The sequence below is a fragment of the Manacus candei genome, unplaced genomic scaffold, assembly GCF_025592945.1.
Source record: "Manacus candei isolate 608988 ecotype Guabito, Panama unplaced genomic scaffold, ASM2559294v1 h1tg000005l, whole genome shotgun sequence".
Lineage (NCBI taxonomy): Eukaryota > Metazoa > Chordata > Aves > Passeriformes > Pipridae > Manacus > Manacus candei.
This window is the reverse complement of record NW_026138053.1, coordinates 3,908,581-3,930,899: the sequence shown is the minus strand read 5'-3', so window position 1 is coordinate 3,930,899 and position 22,319 is coordinate 3,908,581. Positions and strand designations below refer to the sequence as shown.

Sequence of the window (22,319 nt, the reverse complement as noted above, 5' to 3'; positions counted from 1 at the left end):
AGCTACATTAGAAAGGTAGTGAGATGCACAGGGGCCATGATGGTTGACATGGTCTGAAAAGTCAAAGAATTGACTGAGACAGGAACATCCTGGTGACCAGGGAAGTTACTTGTAAGTCACTTAAGTGATTTTCTTGCATGTTTTGCCATTTTTGTAGATTTTGTAGGGTCTGTATAGCATATGCAGCTGGTCCCTTTGATAGTGCTGGATGGGTAAACATATCACAAATTAAGAATAAGTGGCAAAGTCCTGGGCTTGATGCTGCTTTTGGCACTGAGTAGTTCCTCAAGTTCAAGCCACTTAATTAAAGACTAGTCAACGAGGTGTCAGTACTGATGGAAGCAATGGCACCATCACAGGCTGTGGCATCCCTCTGTGATGTCAACTGCTGTCTGAATTTTTTTTTTCCCCTCCTAATTTTTTTGGTAAATATCCCCATTGTGCACACTGACTTACACTTTGTATTAATGAGAAATGTAAGGCTTTAAAAAAACAATTGCATTGTAGCCTCATTACTATGAAAAATCCATTACGTGGAAGTCATTTGTCAAAGCCAACTGTTTAGTTGCTGTAATTTACATATTTATCAAGTTTGATTGGAGTGTAATGACTTTGACTTTCTTCATTTTTTTTAACCTTTCTAACCCTCTTCCCATAAAAAGGCTGTTTTCATTTGTTTTATGGGAAAGGGTAAAACATAATTGATTTTACATTCACTATCAAATATATGTATTAATGTTTTGAATAATTTGAATATATTTTCTACATTGAAAATGAGTTGCATTTCCATGTTTTTACACGGGAACTGATGTAGGATCTTATCAATCTGTGAAGTTTGTCTCTACCAAGGGATCTAGGTGCAAAGAATAGACAGCACGAGGCTCTCTAAATGAGATAATGAGTGTCAATATATGTAGTTAATATTGGATCTCCATAACTCTTGTGGTTGAAGGATCCAGACATGTTTCTAGCACAACTACATGATTCATTATGGATGATTGCTTTCATTTGCACCTGATGTTGGGAGGCTTGTGACACAGCACCAGCTACAAGTATTAAATTCCCTTGAATGCAGGGCTGGAAACCCAGGAGGCTGCTGAGGACACTGATCCTACAAGTACCTTACACCCCAGTGAGCTGCTATAAAACAGGCAGAGGTGATGAGAAGTTGCTCTAGCAACTGATACTAAGTTGTTAAAGTTAAGAAATGTGGCACAGCTTGTTTGCAACTGGCCTTAAGTGAAGAAATCTCTTTCCTGTGCTATGGAAAAGGCTGAAAGATATGATATAGTGGTTGCAAGAATGGCAGGTGAAGAGCAGGAAGCCAGATCTCATTTGGGCTTTGAAACTTTCACTATGAAAAAATCATAGGGGCATGAGAATTTAACAGATCTGTGATTTGCCTGAGTATAAGGTTCATCTGGAGGGGTCAGTTGGTTCCTCTGGAGTAGTCTGATGGCCTGAGCAAAAGCCAGAACAATGAATATAAAATTAAGTCATTTTTAAAAAAGTATAAACACCAAGGGAAGAGGCAAGTTAGAAACAGGTTGAAATTCAGGAGAAGAAACTGCTTTCTGAATACTCAGAAAACTATCCTCACGATGAGACAATGGAACAGTTTTCCACAGAAATTGGGTGTTGACCAGATAAGGATGGTCTAGATGAGCTAAGAGGTCCTTCCCGGACTAAATGTGGAAGAGAATACAGACATTTTAGGGCCTAACTTTGAGAGCTAGTGAATATCAAGCAGCAGGTGGCCAGCCACAAATATAACCTACGTGACAAAAAATGATCTGCTACAGAAGCTGTGGCATGCAGTTCGTCAGCCCCTGTTCTGTTCTCTGCTGCTTCACAGCATCTCCCACTTGACATTCCTATCTTTGACGTGTCCCATCCTTTAAATAAATGATGACTGAAAGTGATCCCCTTGAGCTTCAACTTGGAGCGTGTTTTTATTAATTTATTTCTCACTGTGCTAGGTTTCTCCCCCTCCACTTTTAAAGGCTCCTTTGACTTTAATTAAAATTCTCCATAGGCTTATTGCCGAGAGAGAGAGTGTGCATGTGTGTATAAATTTTAACAGTTTGCTGACTAGATAGGTTTTACAAAGCTCACACAGCCTTCTGGTGTGCATGTATGCAGGCAACAAAATGTGTCTTCTCTTGGGCACAATGCTGTATTGATTGACTGCACCTCTGGAATTTACTGCTAGCAAATGATGGGACAAAAAGGACAATTAGGATCGGTGGACACTTGTCTGCACATGAAGTTACTGTGGTGCTTACAGAGAGCTTTGAGAAGAATCACGTCTGCGAGAGGAGCTGTTCTTGGTTTGATGTAAGGCAGGGGACTAAAGCAGCAGTAGGAGAGAAGGTTTTATGTGTCCAGGTGGAATTTAAACATCTTTGCGATAATTGTTTTTGCAACAGAGGGGGAAATGTCAAAGGCAGCGCCTGAATAAGAATGGCAGCTTGCTTAATTCTTGGCCCTTAATCAGAATGGAAAGTGCCCTACCTCTGGGCATACATCTCATCCTTCTCTTTTGAAGGAAAGGACAAGGTTGTGACAGGACTTTCTCCTGCCAGTCTGTGGGATTTATGCTATAGGTCAAATATTCTTAGTACACTTCTGTCTGAGGTCACGTCTGTGACACTTGCTGATGCTGGACTCAGTCAAAAGAGAATGGAATACACACACCTAAGCAAAGTTGATTTTGGACTGTTGAGACTTCTCCTGAGCCACAGACTCCCTGACATCATTTCCCTGTGATCAAAAACTGCAAAGAATCAATGAACAAAGGCAGGGGCCTGGCAATGTGACCAAGAGGGGTCACTCCACTTCTTTGTGAAATGGGGACCCTTTACACCCCATCTTTGCCATCCTGCTTACATTAACAACATATTTCTCACCCTGTTTTGAAGCCAATGTCAAACATTGAAGTAAAGAAGGATTTGCTCCTAGCTGGCTTAGGGATGTGTGTGCTTCAGCCCTGAGGGTATTCTGCATCCCCCATCTTGCTAAAGTATTTCAAAGTTTGTGAGACCCTCTACTGAGCACCCTAAGTTTTGGTGCTGCGTCTTCAGGTCTGAATTCTGATTTCAGGCAAGCCATGAATACAAGGAGAGAAGTTATTCACTAGTGTCTATTTCTTGCCTGGTGGGCTCAAGCCTTTCTCCAAGCAGAGTGCTGGTGCTTCCCAGAGAGGTCATTGTCACGTTCTGAGGAGCATGGCTCTTCATGAATCTCATTTCAGCAGGTTGCTTTTTATTGACCGCTAGCTCAGCTTCTGAAGAACACAGTCATAGTTCAGTCAAGGCCAAAACCTCTTGCAGAACACCCTGCACATCTTTCCTGAGATTGCTGCTTTCAAGCCACATCTTGTACACTGAAGGTTTTATTCTGCATAGCCCTGTCAGTCATTCTCCTTCCTCGCAGGGAGGATTCGGTGCAATACAAAAATCAGAAAAATGATCATGCCCTGTGTGCTGTAACCAAGCATGGGGCGTCTCCACTTCTTTTCAATGACTGTTTTAGGAAGAGTAAGAGAGAGAAGGGTTCGTGTTGTTCAAGTCAGTGTCTAAAAGGTGGAATACAGACAATTAATCAGCGACAGTGTTGGTTGTGTTGCTTCACTGCTCCCCCAGGTTTGAGTCTTTAGCTCAATGGGCTGAAACTTTCATTGCTTTTCAATTCTTTTCCTCACAGTATGAGACCTGGCCCTACTTAGAACAAGGTACCTGAGTAGGTATCCAGCATTGTCTGACATTTCATGCCTCTCCAACTTTTGTTGTTCAGTTTTGCTCCTGTTATACTTTTTTGCCTGTTTAACAAAGGTGTTTAAGTGAAGAATATGAGACAAAGCCCTGGTGAATAGAGGTTTTGCAGTTACAGCTTCCCAGAAACACCTTTCCTGATTTTTACATGTTGTGTTGCATTTTACTCCTTCCCTATTATTTTACCCATTGGCCTTGAGAGGTTAGACATGCTGGACTGACAGATCCTAGACTTGAGTCTCATGGCAGCTATAGATGGCATTTTCAGCTCTGTCTTCCTTGGAAAAATCCATGATGAGCACAAGGATGTGGCTGTGCACTTCAAAAAAAACTGGAAGGGCTTTGAGAATAGCTGTACTGGGACTCTCAATTCTGTTCTGAAAGGCACACGGTTGTGCTCAATTTTTATATGGGAAATTCTGAGCACTAAAGTTAATCACAGGCAAATCCACAGCAAAACCGGAAAGAACAGAACGAAGGTGTTCTGGCTGCTCCTGTAACTGCTGGACTACTCTGTGAGGGGTTGGTAATTCCCTCTTTGCTATCTTGGCTGAAATTCTGACATAAATTATTCTCTTATCTTTCAACCCATGCATACTTACAGCAAACAAACATAGCCGTAGCCCTCTCCACTGGAGAGAGCTGATAGAGAGTTGCTTTATAACAGGCCCTAGCAATGTCTTTTGAATCCCTGGGTTTTAAAGACAAACTGAAAAGGTACCCATGTAATGTAGTATTGCAGGTGGAAATGTCTTGCATCTGAATGCTTTGGTTCTATCCCTTTGTATCAAGTGAAGACTACTGGGATGGTGAGCGTTTTAGAGGTGTGACAGCTTTGAACAGGGAGAGCAAGATAGGTACCAGTTAGCATCTATTCCTTCCCAAAGAACAAGGTCTGCTTGCTCTGGGGCAGCAGGCAGCTCCTGAGTATTTCTATCTCATCTTTACTGATGAAGGGTTGTGGAGCTCCATTAAGAGAACCCCGTGGAATGACTGAATATCTTTATTACTGCCACTGGTGGTAACTGGAGAAGTGCTACTACATATGTAAGCCACTACAGTTCTGTCTGATTTTTAGAGAGAGGTAAATAGGACATGATTTGGTTTATTCAGTTTGTAATTTAATGTCAACCATTGCGAGAGAAAAAAACCCGAGTACTGTAAATCAGAGTTTATATATTCAAATACAGGTGGGTGAGTTCTGACATGATGGAGTTTAAGGAAATAGCATTGAAAGACACTCAAGTAAAATGAAGCAAATCGTGGCTAGAATGTTTTCGTCTTGGTGTTTTTTCTTTTCCCTGCAGGTAAACTTTACTTTCTTGTTCTATATCATCTGAAGGACACATGCATTTTCTGGGATTTTGGGAGTGATTTCTGGGGTTCTGGGATTAGACATCAAATTTAACAAGATGATATATAGCTTTGAGGAGACACATTTGATGTACCACTTAGCCTTCCCATAATTTACTGCGTGCCTCCGGTCTCTGGAGGGCAAGGGGTTGATCTACACTCCAACCTGACTTTATAAATAGCAAAGGAGAAGAGGGAAAAAAGAAAGCAGGCTGGGGAACTGCCTGCTAAACTGTTATGATATGACAGTGATACAGATAGGTGACATTAAATGCTACTGTCTGCATCCTTAATTGTGAGTTGTCATCACCTTGGCCATTTGAGGACGAATAATGTGCTGTTCATATTCCAGCTTTCTATTCTTATTCATAGGACTGTATGTTCCAACGTTCAAATGTGTGTTTGCAATTTTAAAAAAAACCCTCAGATTTTTTGGGAGTGGACCCCTTTTCCCTTTTCCCTTTTCCCTTTTCCCTTTTCCCTTTTCCCTTTTCCCTTTTCCCTTTTCCCTTTTCCCTTTTCCCTTTTCCCTTTTCCCTTTTCCCTTTTCCCTTTTCCCTTTTCCCTTTTCCCTTTTCCCTTTTCCCTTTTCCCTTTTCCCTTTTTTTCCCTTTTTTCCCTTTTCCCTTTTCTTCCCAAACCTTCCCTTCTTTTTCTTTCTCTTTGAGGAAGGAGGAAAGATGTGAGTGTACCTTGACTGGGTTTGCATACAGTTAATTTTCCTGCCTCAAAAGCACAGTGAGCTGCCAGTTTCAGAAAGCCCAAATGGAAAAATGGTTTTTTACAAGATGTAATGAAGATTTAAAACAAACAAGTGGGGCTGGGAGGTAAGGGGGGGTCTTGCTCTGTAGCCATTTGCCATTTCTGATTTTGCAAATAGCTCTGCAGTGTCGTTTGATCTATGCATCAGCATAATTTTACCAGGAGATATTTCTGGCCTTTTGCTTTACAGTCAGATCCCTTTGCTGGGCTATTAAGTTGAAAATGCAGTCAAGTATTAACATCGAAACTGTTTATGTAACCTCCCACTACACAGAACCCCTCCAAACACCCTGCAATTGAGGAAGGGAAGGAGGGGATGAAAAACAAGAGCTGGATAGAAATAGTGCCTGCTCTGGGATTTAAATAGGTCAGTTCCTTCCAATAAATAGAAGTTAGGCTGTTGATATATGCCCATCTACTTAAACTGTCATCGAAGTTCACTGAGCTGCATTCCAGCAGAGATTGCTGGCCTTAGGGATGCAAAAGGCTTTGTTACAGAAGACTTTAAGAGGGAAGAGGAAGGAGGAACAAAGAAATAGCCAGAAAGGAGATCATACAGGTACTACACTTTCAGATTCCTGGTGGCACTTACAAGTGTTGATAAGTCTTTCAGCATCTACCTTCAGAAAACTGCGTCCCGCTTTCCTACCTGCCCATGTGTTTGTCCCTATAGGATGCTTGCCTATGGCATAAGTCTAAAGGTTCCTTTTTTTCCATCTTCTGCTGAAGTATATTTAATTTGCTTTGAACAAGAGCAAACCCAAATCCCAGAGCCTCTGAATCAGGGGGAGTTATGGAGGGGGAATACAATGAATGTCTTAATCTTGTGTCACCCTTTCTTTGAGACACTGTGCTACATTAAATTGATTTTGCAAATGAAAGCTAAAAGCTAAGCAAAAGCCACCAATCTATTTTGCCTAAAGATGATTTTAGTGCTCTTTATGTTCCCCTAAATGACAAACCAATTTGTTACCTGCCTACATAAACATTTGCCTATATTAGCCCCAGAAATGTTTTATTTTTATTAGCCCAAACTTTATCTTTTTATGAAGACACAGGGGCCCAATAAAATTAGTGTGCAAATATAATACCCAATTTGCATTTTTCCATGGTCAGCAGAAAAGCTAAGTAAAATCAATTTGATATTAGGTCAGCATATACATCAATAAAGCATACGCTCACACAGGACCATTGTAATGGTCCCTGTAATTTCTGTGCTGCCAGAGTAAAGAGATTAAATAATATTAAATGCTCCAAAATAGCTTTGCTTTTAAGGGGAATGTAAAAAGAAAAAGAGAGTTTGGCATAAAACGGGCAATAAAGGATAATAGTTGCACAATCTCCAACTTTAAAACATTGTGACAATGATCTCAGAGGCAGGCTTCCTGCAAGACAGCCCCAGTTCAGCCAAAATTATGTTTAAGCACATTTTTGAGTACAATACAAGTCCGTCAAACAAATCACGTATTTAAGCACCTGACAGAGTCTGAATGAAAATCTGGAACTTGAAAGGTTTTGGATCCAGTTTTGAGCATTACATGCAGGACTACTGCTGGGTAGATGGTCCATGCACAAGTGAGGCTTTGCTAAGGAAAAACCCTCTGTGTTCCAGACAGGGCTGACTGAACGTGGTGGCAGGTGAGGAGAGTCAGTGAGCAATGAGGGTCCCGTGTAACAGTGCTACCCCTTCATGGGAACCAAGATACTGCTGCCTCCCATTTCAGGTAAAAGTACGTAGGAATAGGTATCTGACTTCCAAAACCAGTAGTCCAGTCCATCTCTGTGTGGTACAAACAGCATCATTTTGACCTTCTGTCTCAGCTTCTTTGTGCTGCTCAAGCCAGCTATAAGAAGGCAAGAAAGAAAAGCTTGTGTATATCTCACCTCAGCAAGTCCAGTGGGATTTGGTAGTGACCAAAAACGTTGTTGTTTTGCACTCTCGTGTTGCTGAGATGTGCGCTCTTACCCGAAATGACATTTGTGGCCAGAAGTAACAAAAATAAATGGGATTAGGTGCTGATCTGGTCTCTTAGGAAAAAACCAGAGCACGGTAAATTCTGCTTGGATTTGATTTGCGAAAGCAGTTTAATGTGGTAGAGATGAAGTGCTTGGGGCAGCACCGACATTGGTGTTCATTTTTGACGCAGATGTCGCGGTTCTGTTGGGCACAGCCAAGCCGAGGTGGCACAGGGAGGTGTAAAGCAACAGAGATGGTTTGATTTCCTCGGTGGAGTCTTGAACTCACGGGGGTTTGATTATAAAACGCTGGTAACAGCCCACCTCATACTGCAAAGTACCTGAGAAAGGAAGACAATAATGGAATTCATTTGCAATGGATACACGTATTTCATTAAAATATACGTAGGAATTTAAAGCAAATGGTTATTTGGCCATATGTTTTTAGGATGATGGATTTCCATTTCTTCTGATTGGAGCCTTCTGGTCTACAGATGACAAGCTTTTTCTAAGTGACTTACCTCAACTTTGAAGTCCTCTACAAAGCAGAGAAATTCACTTCCAAGTTCTCCTGATGGGCACCAGTCTAAAGGCTTTCTGAAACAGAATTCTAGGGTTGGACTTACTCATCCTTTGTACTCCATCAGCCTTAGTGCTAATTTGTGAATTTAAAGCGTTAGCACACCATGGCTACAAGACCTAAAGAAATCACAAATCTGCCGTCCGTTTCCGGTCTGATATGGTAGTAGAAAAGATCCTGGATGTCAAGTGAAGTCCTACCTCGGTTCTGTTACAGTACTTCATTTTGGCAGTGCAAATGGAATTCCTTAAAATGGATTGAAATTGCTTGAAATTTTTAGATACTTATTATTAAGCTGCTACATACAAATACTGACATTTTCATGTTTTTATAGTAGCATAAAAATGAAAATCGAATGAAAATGGATAAGTGAATTTGTTGCCTTCCTGTGAAGGTTTAGAATTTTATCAGACTGTCTTTTTTATTAAGTAGAAAATGTTTTCTGTGCAACCCTGTTTTAGTTGCAGTAGTGTAATGTGTAACCAGGAGTGGAAATTGTTGTTTCCTGGTTGAAAGGTGGGGGAGTGTTGCCAGTGGGATTGCTTTAAGTGACTGGCTTGTACATGCTGCAGCATTAGAGGGTAAGGAACATGAGTTGAGGGCCAAACAGAGTGAGTGATATTCAGAGTGAGAGATTTGAGCTGCTTGCCTGCAATTAATTGAGTTTCTTTTCCTTGTGACATTTGCTAGGTGTTTATCACCACTGTGGTAACTTGATAGCCAGAATAGATGTTGAGGTTAATGTTGTTTGTTCTGACTAGCACCTTAGATCCTCACAGCTTTGCCCAAGGGAATTCTCCTCTGCAGCAGAGAGACAGGATGGCAGTGGGTGAGTAGTAGCAGGATATGAGGGTGTAACACACAGTGGCAGATTGTTTAGGTCTAGTCATAAGTCAAGGCAAATATTATCAATTATGATGGTAGTGGTAGCCTTCAAAGGGAAAAGAAAATGTTTATTTCAATCTTCAAGATACTTTCCAGAAGACAAAATAAAAAAAGGAAACAATTCCAGGCACATGCCTATATTTCTTTCCTTAGAAAACTGGTTTTGTCAAATAGTTTTGTTTCTGAAATTCACTGCTGTGGCATTTAGAAGGGTAGAAGTGGTACCACAACAGACTATTTCTCTGTGTTTCCACAGCTCTCAAAGTTGTGGCTAAATGGACTGTGCCTTTCTGTCATTTTGCTTAAGTGCTTTTGGCATCTACTAAGCAAAGCTATACACTTCTAATCGTCTTAATTTTGATTGATCTTTTAAATCCTGAAGTAGAAAATAGGATGCATTTTCAATGTAACATTTAAATTAAAATATGAAATGGTGTTTTGTAGTTGTTTGGTGTGTTAATTTTGGCCAGCAGCCAGATGCCCAGCCAGATGGTCTCTCTTATCCAGGACAGGGTGAGAAAAATAAGATGGAAAGGCTCATGGGTCATGATAAAGACAGGTATATCACTTACTAATGACCATCGTGGACAAAGCAGAGTTGACTTGTGGGAAATGTAATTTATTGTCAATTAAAATAGACTTGTATAGTGAGAATTATTGAATATAATAATTATTGTAATAACTGTTATGAAGCATAAATAGAAACAATATTGTAACTGAAGACAAAGCCAAAAAACACCCTAACTAATCCTCTGTCCAAAAGATTTCCTAATCAGGGTGCTATTCCAGATCCAAAGAGTGGTAGTCCTGCTGCTGAGCATCATATTCATGCTGAGCCACAGTTCCTTTAGTTTTCCAAGAGGGGAGGGAAACTCCTCTCCTTCTGCAAAAATGATCCCAGACTTTTGCTTTTGTTTTCTAAAGTTGTTTTGCTGATTTGTCTCCTTCCTCCCACACTGCTTGATGTTAATGCAAATGATGTGGGATGGTCATTGACTCCTAGCAGACAGTGTTGTTTTCCTTTTTGCTGCCTCTCACTTTTCTTCTGCAGACAGAATTGACCCCACCAGCTGCTATGTTTCTCAGACACATTCTTTCTTATATTTTTTTTTTGCCTCTGGGGCTGAAAAACACTAGAGAATGGTGAAGCTGGTGTATGAAAGAACAAATGAATGGCTGAGTTACAGGCAGAGCAGCTGTAGGACTTCTAGAGATGCTAAGGAAATTAAAGGAGAAACCAGTGATTGTCTCCTGAGAACAACAAAAAATGTATTGATTATTCCTATGGTGCTGTGAGGTGTGATGTACCGTTGGGAAAACTGAGCATTTCTAAGAATTAAAAAATTAGCTCAGTTATGCTCTAAGGACTCTCAAACATCTTTGAAAATAAAAGTCTAACTTTGGATATATATGCAATGCATCTACATAATTGGAATTGGGGAAAAAAAAAAGAAAGCTTGGATTTAGTTCCCAGTCTCCTCACAGTGTGTAAACTTTTTACTGCAAAACAAAGATTTAAACTGTCTCTAGCAATTGGAGCCTGCTTAGCATTACCCCTGCTGTGTGTGTTCAGGTTGAGATAAGACATCTAACTGAAGTCCTGACCTCTCATAGTCGTTAAAATTCCCAGAACCTATTTTGAAAGAGCATCGTTTTATTTCCTGTTTATTAAATGCAGTCACAGCATCTCTCACAGAGAAAAGATGCTGCTTGACCCATGTAGTTTAAGGCTGAAGAAAGTGGCCAAAGTGTTTTGGTTTCAGTACTTAGGGATTAACCCATATTAAGTTCAGTATAGTTGGGATCTAAATCTCCCTTCCACCTACCTGTAATTTGATGGGGACATGGCACATTTTTGTGCCATCACTGGAGAAGGTTGCTGGATTTAATCCTGGCCTGTTTTCCATATCTTATTTATTTTTGAACTTTTCTTTCAGTCAGGGCAGATGCAGTCCCAAATAGTTACCAGATTTTTGAAAAATAGCCTCCAAATCCTCCAGAGCGAAGCCTAATAAATGTAATTTGTAGCACTTTACTGTTGCTTGGTGCTGTTAAGGCTTGTACCAAGTGTAATGCAGGGTGCAATGGGCTTTACCTTGTTGCTGGACCCCCACAGCTATTCCTGTGGCCCCAGGGGGACATTTATCACAAGTGAGAGCAGTTAAACTCACTGTAGTAAATCTTGGTTTTTAAAAAAAGAGCCAAATTTGTTGTTTCAGGTTTGGCTCCACGTCATTAGTTTTGCAGCCCGTGTGCACTCTGCTGTATGGCCTGGCATGGAGACCTGGTGTCTCTGCCTCTTTTGGTTACAGACTGCACCTATTTATAACATATGAGCAATTTTAATGAAAGGGTGTGCTTTGAAAATTAACAGTCCTTTGTTGCTACATCTGGGTCTGAGTTTAAGGATCTTTATTTCTCTTTTTCCCCCCTGCCCCCTGCCCCCTTCTTCTGCAGCAAACCTGCGTCCAGGGGCTGAACAGAAAGTGGTGTTCATCACTGCACGGGTCCATCCAGGGGAAACACCATCTTCCTTCGTCTGCCAAGGTGAGTGTCTGCACGGAGGTGGCAGATCTGGTGGGATCTGCTTTCCAACTGATGCATGTATTTGGTTTGGATAGCTTTGACTGTGATAGAAGGCTGAGCTCACATGATGGATTTTCCCATACTGAAATGAAGTACTGGACTTTTTAAACTTTTGTAACTGAAATATAGTTAACTTCTAACCTCTTGGAAATAAAGCATACGTTAGGAATTATTTTTGGGACCAACAGTAATCACGTGACGTACCTAATGTCAAAGTGATGTATCCAATATTGTGCTTCAAAGACCAGACACGGGAACTGAACTGGTATAAACTGGACTAGTGATCTGGCTATTAACAGAGATGGCAGAGAGCATGCACAACAGGGGAAGTTCAGGAGTTTAACCAAGAGGAAGACCTTGAGCCTTCAACTGAAGACCCTCTGGGTGATAACACGCATGCACAAGGAGGCAGAAACCATGTAAATGAGTTCTGGGAAATAATTAGCTTAAACCTGCCCAATCCATGAAATATAATGAATATATATACTATGAGTGAATATAATATGCACATGTTAGGAGGAGACATCCCCTGTGCTGCCTGGTGCCGCAGCAAGGAATACCTGGTTCGTGACACTTGGTGGTCATTGAGTGTCTTCGCTTGAACAGTGAGGGTATTGGCAAAATCTCTCATCTAATATCCAGCTGTCTGTCTTCCTTGAGGCAATAGGAATAGATTATGTCCAAGTCTCGTGAATGTTTGCTGAACTCGGTCAGAACTGGGCTCTGGCACTATTTGGGAAGAACTGACACAATGTGATCACATAAGGCTCCTTTTCTTAGTAAAATGGGCTGGAAAAGCTCTGGGATTGGTTCTGTGTTAATTCTTTATGCTTTCCTGCTAGCTTCTAATTCCAGCTTCTTTTCCACCACAAAGCAGTGACCCTAGTTCTCCAACAGAATTCCGAGAGGCCTCTCTCTGTCTGAAACTGCTGCTCCGAGGAGCGCAGCAACCAGTGGCTGACAGCTGTTTGCTGCACAGCGCATTCCTCCTAAAAATAGAAAGCAAAATGCCCAGCTTGTATTCATAAAGAGTTGTAAATCTCAGGCTTGTGGGTACAAATAAATAAATAACCCTGGCACGCATTGACATAACTTCATTGTACAGGTCTGAAATGCTGTACTTATGTATGTGGCTGGCTGCAGTGGTCAGGTGTTGATGGAGTAAATCAACAAGGGCAGGGGCAATTTGCTAATTCACTGCAGCAGCTCGGACCGGGCCCTGCCGAGCCGACGAGTTGCATCAATCAAGCACATGCAGAATTTATTACATTGTCTGCTCGTAGTGCCGCAGACTGGTTTGCCACTGGCCCTGTTGGTACCTAAAGACCTCGGTGGGAAAGGTCTGGCACAGGTTTGTGGTCTTCTCCGTGCGTTCCTCATCCTGGCAAGGTCCTGTGTCTGGCACCTCTCTGAGGCAAAAGGTCAACAGCTGTCACTTCTGCTGCCCTGGCCCCTGTGGGCTAGAAGGACACTCAACCTCTTCTTGTTGGCCTGTGGAGTAGCAAAGGTAAAACCCTTCCTTTAGTAAAACAATGCTTCAGACTGAGAGCAGGGAAACTCAATGAGTTTCCCATCTCCTGCGGTGCCATAGTCAATGCAGGGCATTATGGCACACATGATGTTTGCTAATGAATATGGATTTTTAATTGGCTGCTTTGATTCTGTTTGTGGCTGCTGGCATAGCCCTGTGAAATGAAAGCTGAGGCGTGCTGCTGAGGTGGTACTTTGTAAATGATGTTATTTTATTTTGATAATGGAGAGTTTATTCAAAAGGGAAATGAAAAAAAAAGGGAATGTGTAAAAGCAGGTGGCACGCTTAGCCTGATGAAACAACTAGATAGAAGTCATGCTCTGATTGTCTCAGAGAAACTTTGTATTTTGTAGGGAAAAAACACCCCAAACAAAAAGAGAGCGGGAAAGATAAGAAAAATTAATAGGGAGGTATCAGTCTTGGAGAAGCTCATCAGAAACTTGCTGTGGCTGCAGTTATAAGGCATGCTTGACTCGTTTGGAAATGCATAGATCCACAGGCACTGAACTCTGCAGGGCACTGAGCCATTCTGCCCAGTGCAGACCAAGCTGCCTTGTGTGCATAATCAGTGTCAAGACAAGTAGAAATGTCAACCATTTCAAGGCCACTGCAGCATCGTTTCTAGCACTGCCAAATGTGAAATTGGGTGCTTGCTCCATCTTTGGAAACTTCTATGTGGGAGAGTCAAAAGAAGGGATAAAAAAAACATTCGTTTGGCAGTCAAGTGAGGGCACACTTAGGGATTTTATTTCTGGAGTCTTGGGAAGCTTTTTGGCATATATAGGTGTTGCAGATTTTATATCCAGATGCCAGCTCAGTGCATATGGAACATGTCAGGATTTTTTTTTTATTAGTGGAGAGATTTCTTCTTGCATGTTTGATTATGCTCACCACCTGAAGTATTAAGATATGGAAGCTAAGATTCCTAAGAAGCAAGCAGCCTCTCACATTTGGAAGAGCAGAACTGTGAGTGCCCACACCTGGAGAATCAGTCCATAGGGGAATAGATAATGAGTTAGAAGCTTTATTTACTATTCTTGTTCTTCATCTTTTTCCAGTTGATGTTGGATTGCATTCAGTTCAGGCTCTGTCTTCCCCTTTAAAGCCCTTAGATAATAACTGACTCCTTATTCATTTTTCTACCTGTCTTTGAGCTAGCCAGGTCTCTTCCTGACCTCTTTAGCCTTCTCTCTGCCAAGGGATACAAAGCTATGTAGTCCAAACACCAGCTTCCTGGGGCCTGACAGAAGCTACCTGTTACATCCTCCATTTTTTTGATTAGACAAGGTCCCCGAGAAGCAGGTTGTCTTGCCTTAATACATCAGGATATGCTTGGTCCTGTCTACTGGTCCTTTGTCCTCCACTTTTCCCACATATCATAAATCTAGGCAAGGATCTTTGTGTTACTTTAGGAAAAAAATGTAAGGTCGTCTCCCCGTTCAGAGCTGCATTGTTTCTGCGTCGTCCTTCTTCATGTTCCACTATGAAGAATCCACTGAAAACTGAATTTTGGATACAAATACCCTGCATTCCTGCAAACATGGAAGTGTTATAAACTTGGATACACATTTCTGTCTCCTTCCAGCTGTGGAGTGCTTGCAGCAGTAGCCAGACTTCCCTAGAATCATCAGGCACCTCACTCAGCAGTTAAAAACAAGTGCTACAATATTTCACACATGGTGCAGCTGCTGAGCTGTAGTTCAGTTCCTTAAAAGGCAGACAGAACACTGGAGGGCCTCTTCATAAAAAGATGGATTAAGAACCTTTTGTTTCCATTTTGGTCTTTTAAGAGTTATTACAGTGCTTCAAGTTAGCCTTTTTAGGAAGTTTTCCTGATGGTTCTCAAGTTGTTGTGAAGTTCAGGGACAGAAATGGAGAGTCAATCACCAGAGAGTATATTCCCATGAGTACCCTTCATATCCAAAGGTAGGATGGTGTTTCTACTCCTCACACAGTGATGGTCACCATGAGCACTGATGCTTGTTTCACTTTTGGGGATGAATAAGCAGGAGTAGCACTCAGGATAAAGAGGATTTGTTTTCAGTTTGCTCTTATAGACCATTTTCTAACTGGTCTATAATCACTGCTGCTCCTGGAGGGCTTTTATAGTCAGCACAAAGCAGTGCAAAAATTCATCTTGCAGCTTGAACTCATTTCTCATGGGCTGTTCAGATTTCTGAGGGATTTTTCTCAACTTGTGGTTTTAAATTCTTTTCCTTTTTTTAGATATTTCCCATAATTTTCCTTCCCCACAGTACCTTTATTTAAGAAAATGTATACTATTTTCTCTTTCACTCTGTGCTGTTAAGGCAAGTAAACTTACTCTTACAGATAGGGTCAAATGTCAAATAATACCTATAAATGTATGTAGTGTGCACCAATATGTGTGTGTAAAATCTGTGCAGGCCCCTACCCTCTAAACGCTGATCATAAGCCAGCTTTCAAAAGGCTTGGATTTTATCCAAGATATGTTAATAGGAGTATTCCCCCCCACACTCTTACCCTCAATGTTCTTATAGTCTTATTTTCCTTCCTGAGGTTGCTAGATTTTATCTTTTTTTTTTTTTTTTTTTCATGGTAGAAAAGCAACTGTCTCTCACTATCATGTGCTTGTAAAGTTGTAGGAGACACTGTGACTGCTATGTTTAAGTTTATCCTTTATACTTTGGCTTTTGCCAGCAGTCAGTAATAGCAAGCTTAAGCATGTCTAGATGTACCAAGACAGGTACTTCACTCATTGATTTAACATATTCTGTTAGTAGGATGTCATTTGTTGTCTTTTGAACACATTTGCCAATGTGGCATTCACCGTGGCATCTAAATGCAAAAATGAAAATTTGTACCCTAAGCCTCTAATATCGTTTTCCAGGCTGGGAACCCAGAGTGGAAGACCCAGAGCAAGACAGGAGGGAGAGGGATCCCACAGCTGGGTTTGCAGATGCTGAGCATCTCATGCTAAGTGTAATTTGACCTGGAGCTGACCTTGAAGCTTATGGGCTGAATAGGGAACAGCCATTAAAGGAAAATATAAGGAAAATAGACACCTGGGACTCTTATCCATAAGAAATGGAGCAAAAGTTACTTTTCAATCAATCTTCTTTCTTTATAGCTGCTTAAATGTATGCTTCTCCTTGCTTCACCTCAAATCAGATAATATGAAATGAAGAAACAGACTACACTGGGCAATCTCTTGCTTTTCTGTTTACATTCTTGGTCTGTGTTTTTAACTCCCATCCTCTTGCAGAGGGCAGGAAAAAAGAATCTGAAAACCTTTGTAGAAATTTTGATTCTACATTTAAAGAATGGGGTAGAAGGGGACAAACTGGCTGAAAACAAGTCTCCACCAGCTGTCTCCTGAGTCCTGTTGTTCTAGCTCACTGAGCTAGTGGTTAACTGAACTTGCTCTCTGTGTGACCAAGGTGCTCCAGGTGCTATGAAGGATTTTATTCCTGGACAGATTCCACAATGGCCTCTTAAACCTGGTGCCAGTTTTCTAGTTCACTTCATGGAGGCAGTGCCTTCAAATTCTTTGCATTTGATCCTGCAGGAACCCTGAAGGAATTAGTAAGAGAGCCAAGCTCCTATAACATGATGAGTGTGACTTGAGTGGAGGCTTTTTTTTTGTGGCTTTTTGCTTGTTTTGTTATTTGTTTGGGGGGGTTGTGGGTTTTATTGCTTGAGGGAAAAGCAGTTATAAGTGTGAGAAGAACCATTTTGAAACCTGTTGCTCCTACATGGATTTTACCCAACCTCTGTTGTTTCTTATAAAGAAAGAGGAGGAATAAACTATTAGGGTTAAAAACTGCTTTTCTTTTTCTTTCATTAAGTATAAATCTTTTGATCATTGGTGATAGTAACTTAAAGACAAGACAAGTTTTAAATGCAAGAATAAATGCAGCTAATGAAGCCTTTAAATGTGAAAAGGACTTTTCTGAAATAACAGAGGTGATGGCCTTGCTTACCTGTTTCCAGGATATAAATTCTCCTAAGGAAAAGAAGCTGTAGAGTTTCTAAAGAGTTCTGTAGGCATTGGTATGGGATACTTTTAGTAACAGCAGCTGTACAGGAGAAAAAACACTGAACCTAGAAATTGCCTGTTGCAGTAACGATCAAACCCTTAAGAAGCTTAAGAACATCATCTGCCAGACTTCATATCAGGCTGAATGTGCATTTGAATAAATGCATGGTTTACATCAGTTCTGATCTCACTTCATCTGTTGTATTCTTCCTTCTAGCAAGCCAATTTGCCTTCATTTCCAAGCTGTATTTCCTACCAGAGGAGGAAACAAAATAGGATTCCATAGGGAGTGGGAATCTTATACGTGCATGTTTGGTATATTACTGTAAGTCTCACTTCTGTCTTCTCTGCCTAATGCAAGAGTCTGGAAACAAACACTTATGCTGTCCTGGCTACTTCTAGACTCCAAGTGAATGCCTCCATATGTATAAAGGCTTAGTCTGTAGTTCAGCTTTGACTGTGCTTGCAGTGCATCTCTGGATGCAGGAGGGTGCTCTGCCTTGACCATGCAGCAGGACTTGAGGGCTCTCTGGTGCAAGATTGCCCTTTGTGGGAGCCCTTTCCAGTGTTTCTGTTTGTGGGCTGCATTGCTAATACTGAAGAGAAAGGAACTGAATAGGAGCTCCCCTTTAGGGGTGTTTTATACTCTCTTGGCACCTCAAAGGTATAAAGACAAAAAGCTTCCATTCCCTTTCAATATTTATTGTATCCTATGCAAATGTCTTCTGGCTGCAATCCATACGAAAATGCATCTGCTCTTGCAGAGTTCCACCCTAGAGGTGACTGCTCTTGGTCAAAAAAAAAGAGTAGAATCTTTCTATAAAATGAACGGTTTTGTGCACACAGGGATGTGCATAAATTGTGTCAGGAGAGGATGGGGAGCACTCCTGTTCTTTTAGAGGCAGCTTAGCACTTGGAAGCAGTGAGGGAACATGGTGAACAGGAGCTGCAGTTTACGGTCTCCTTTACAGGAGTTCAGGAAACCAAATGATAAGAAGCAAACTAAGGCAGCAGAATTCAACAGCCCAAACATAAAATGAGCTTCAGGGCTCTCTTAAAATTGTTAAATTGCATTCATCCTTCTCACTAAGTTGTGGGTTTTTTTCTTTAAATGCACAGCTTCTAAGCTTTCATACAAAGGGAAACACACTCTTCCTTGACTTCTAAAGCAACGTGAAAAACACTGTTGTCCATCCCTTGTAAATCTCCTGGATGAGATTTTAGTGTGAAGTATCCCAGGAGAGAGAAAGGTTGTTCTGAGAATAATAAAACATCAATATTGGAGTAATGGAAATAAAAGCTCCTTTTAAAATTGTGTTGATGTAAATAGAGTGTTAGAGGAATTCCTGCTAACCAGTGTGACATCAGCTGTTACAAGACTGGGTTTGAATCAATTCACTGTGGTGTCAGGAAGGTATGAGAGGTTAGACACCTGCTTTCCTGAGCTGGAGGAAATTTATAATGAGTTTAAATTTCTCTGACTATAGAGTTATGTGATTCATTCTCTTACCACGTATGCCTTCTGGATGTGCCAGGGAACTCCTGCACAGAAGAGAAGAAGGTGTGATGGTGGCAGGGTAGGCAGGGGGACTGTGCAGGGGTTGAGAAATCTGCAGAACCCTGGAGACCTGAGCTGTCTCCAAGGGAGGAATTGTGTCATCTCTGGGGAAGGCTGTTGTGTGGCTGAGACACCCCTTTGCACCAACAGCAGAAGCAGCTGCTTCACTTCTTCCATTCAACCAGTAGCAGCTGGAACAGAAAATTGGTCTGGTCAGGCAGGCTCATGCCCCCAGCCTGGGCCTGTGTGCTCACCTTGCTGCTTCCAGTAGGAGGAATGGGATCAGCATTCACTCCTCATCCCTGGGACAACAAGGTCAATTTTGCGTGCACAGCTAAGAAATGTCAAGTGGCTTTGTTTGATTCAGTTTGCCCTTTGCCCAGGGCAGGCTTTTGACTACCTCTGCTTAACTAATCCTCCTTACAGTAATCAGAGAGCTAAAGGAGCCCTTGGTCTTCAAGAGGGAGAATTGAGAAAGGTTTCACTGTAGAACAGCAGGCGAGTTTGTTTTGTCTCCATGCGAGATTGCCCAATTAATCTCTTAAACATACTGGCTTTGCAATGTTTCCTGACTGCTCATACTTTTGGATAACATTAACTGAAAGATCATTTCCTTCCAGCTCTAACCAACCTGCCTCTAAGGCAAAGCATATCATATTTGTAACAGCACACTGTGGCACTTTGCTGATGTCTGAGGATAGGAAAAAAGGAAAATATTGATTCACCTCAACTTCGTAGTCCCTTGGCTTTCCTTAATATGACCTGTTTTTCCCTACAAGAAACTGCAGTCCAAGAGAATTATAAAGATGCTTATTCCTGTCTGCCCTGTTATCAGTTAGGTTAGGGCCCTTTTTTGCATCTATCCCTCTGACAGCAAACCCTGCACTTCTAGGGAGCAGTACTACACCCATGCAACAGATCTTCTGAGGGCCAAGAGCATCCAGGGTAACCTGCATGCAGTTTTCCAAAACTGGACTTGGCATGCACTAGTCAAACAGTGCTGGAGCATCTGCTGCTACTGGGGAAATCCCAGGCAGAAACCTTGAAGCCCAGCCCCAGTACAATTAGACCAGGTCATGAATATGCAAAACTCAGAACAAAACTGTAAAAACCACAGGAAGTTCGGGGTTGTTTTGGGTCTCACTTGCCAGGCTCAGTTGTTAATGACAAAGAAAGGGCTCCTAGTAAGTGACCATCACTGCTTTCAAGGAATCTAAGTTGTGAGATGAGCCCTTTCTGTAAGTGCAGCAGTGTGTGAGAGCTGTGCTGATCAAGCTGCAGGTCAGGATTCACAATTAGGAATCTGTTCTGTTTTTTATACTTCAAACGTTTTCCATTCTCCTTCAGTAGTGTCCCAGCTCTTCCTCACAAGTGATATTAATCTTGCTGGTCTATTGTTTCCAGCTTCATCCTCTGACCCTTTGTTCTTTGCCTGCCCTGGCTGGGTTCAGCTGAATTGATTTTTTTTTTTTTTTGTTTTCATTTTGTTTTCAGTTCTTTTGTCTCTGAGGTGCCCTGCACTTGCCTCCTTGCTCCTTGTGCATCGCTCTAGCTGCTGCTCTGAGGAGTCACCATTCATGTGTGACTGGGACTTGGCCGCTGGAAACTTTTCTTTGACATGAGGGCACTTGGATTAAATTCTTCCTCTGCCCCTGCACAGATTGCTCACATGCTCTGTGTGTGCCTGTTGCAAGGCATTGTGTACACGTTTATAAGAGGCAAGCCACCTCGACCTCTCCAGCTTACAGAGAAAAGGGCGTAAAGCTTGTTTGGAGGGCAAGAAAAAGAGAGTTGGGATGAAAGCAAACCTCTGCCCCAGACAACAGCCCTTTAGAGGCTGGCTTTACTCTTTTGATGCAGTCCAGCTTCTCTGGACTCTGAGGATGGAGAAGAAGGGTAACAGGGCACATGTCCCAGCAAAAATGGGGCACCTTCTTTACCAGTCCTGTTTAATTTTATCTAGGAAGAAATGTAGACACAAAGTGCTTTGCTTGGACCCTAATGTGTGGCAAGACAGGAAGAGTAGATTTGGGGTAGTCTTGAACAGTGGCACATGGCTCTCTTAAAATATCACCCTCCCTAGGCAGGTTGGTTCCTGATGTCTTACAGTTTCCAGATGTGCCCTATAGTGTTAGTTCAAGGGTTAAATCATGTATTACATGTTCAGCAAGTGGTAATACTTTCCTGGTATCCATTCCCTGTCTTAGAGGTTATGGTTTTTGTCTTTGCTGCTGCTAAATGTAGAAGATAATTGGAGATGGGTAAAAATTAATTAATTTGTATTTTTTTTCTAATGACAGGTTTCCAAAGAGTCCTTTACTTGAAATTTCATACGAGCTCACATTTATATTTCTCCTATTTTCCCTCTCTCTCTTTTTTTCTTGTTTTCCTACTTTTTTGTCACTTTATCACCGAATGAAAAAAAAAACAAAACAAGACATGGTAGGGGGGAGGGAAGGAACAAAGTAAGGTAGAAATCTGTGTTCAGGTTAAAAAGGAGGAAAGGGAAAGTCTGCAGGAATTTTTATGAAAAAGTTTCTTCAAAATTTTCAGCCAGTGGTACAGTGTATAGGCAAAATATTACAAAGTTGGATGTACTTTATGTTATTGGCAAGCATGAGACACATCTTTGGGTGACAACAGAACAGATGTGACACAGACAGGGACAACAGGGCAAGTTCTGTCTGGTTCACCAAGGTCTCCACCTGCCCAAAAGGAGCTATTTCTAGCATTACTGAGAGATTTCAATTTTCATAGTTATTAAAGTTCTACTGCTTTGGTGTCTCTAGTATGAATGACACTAATCAGCACTGTGTCCTGTCCCCTTACAAACACTGGCATGTGGTGTCACAACAGCCAAGAGGGAACAGGAGGGTGCCTAATTCTCTGCTACAGGAGAAGCCATTCAGCCTCACTGAGCTTTAACCATCTTCCATCAAAGGGAACATGATCTGTCAGAGAGTCAAGAGCAGCGCTGAAAAATGCTGTGACCCAGCCTTCTGCCATCTTTTAAAAGTTGGGTCTGTCGCTTAGTCCTTGGGAGAAGCAGGGCACAGAACTGGAAATATGTTGGAGCTGCCCTCCTAATTCACTGCAGGGAATTCACTGCCTGCCCTGGAGACAGCAGCAAGGAGGTGGCTGCCACCACACTCAGCTGACAGACCCCTGCGGTGGCTTGGAAATCACCCTTACCTTTGCAATGTGCCTGCCTGTCTAGAATCTCAGTTTATCCAAAGTGCTCAGTGGCACCTTTCCCTTCTGATGTCTGTACCTTTCATACAGTAAAAGAGGCTGTTTGTTAAAGTCAAATTTACCTT

The 22,319-nt window shown here is 41.7% G+C and overlaps 1 protein-coding gene across 2 annotated transcripts in view; it reads left to right on the top strand.

The window, feature by feature from the left end:
• The window catches only part of LOC127476644 (BEN domain-containing protein 5-like), a 906,516-nt gene that overhangs the window by 680,649 nt on the left and 203,548 nt on the right, over window positions 1-22,319 (top strand). For both annotated transcript variants that reach the window (XM_051799779.1, XM_051799772.1), the window contains exon 7: window positions 11,767-11,856. In XM_051799779.1, coding sequence (XP_051655739.1) covers window positions 11,767-11,856 — 90 coding nt within the window. The remainder of the gene's footprint in view (window positions 1-11,766; window positions 11,857-22,319) is intronic.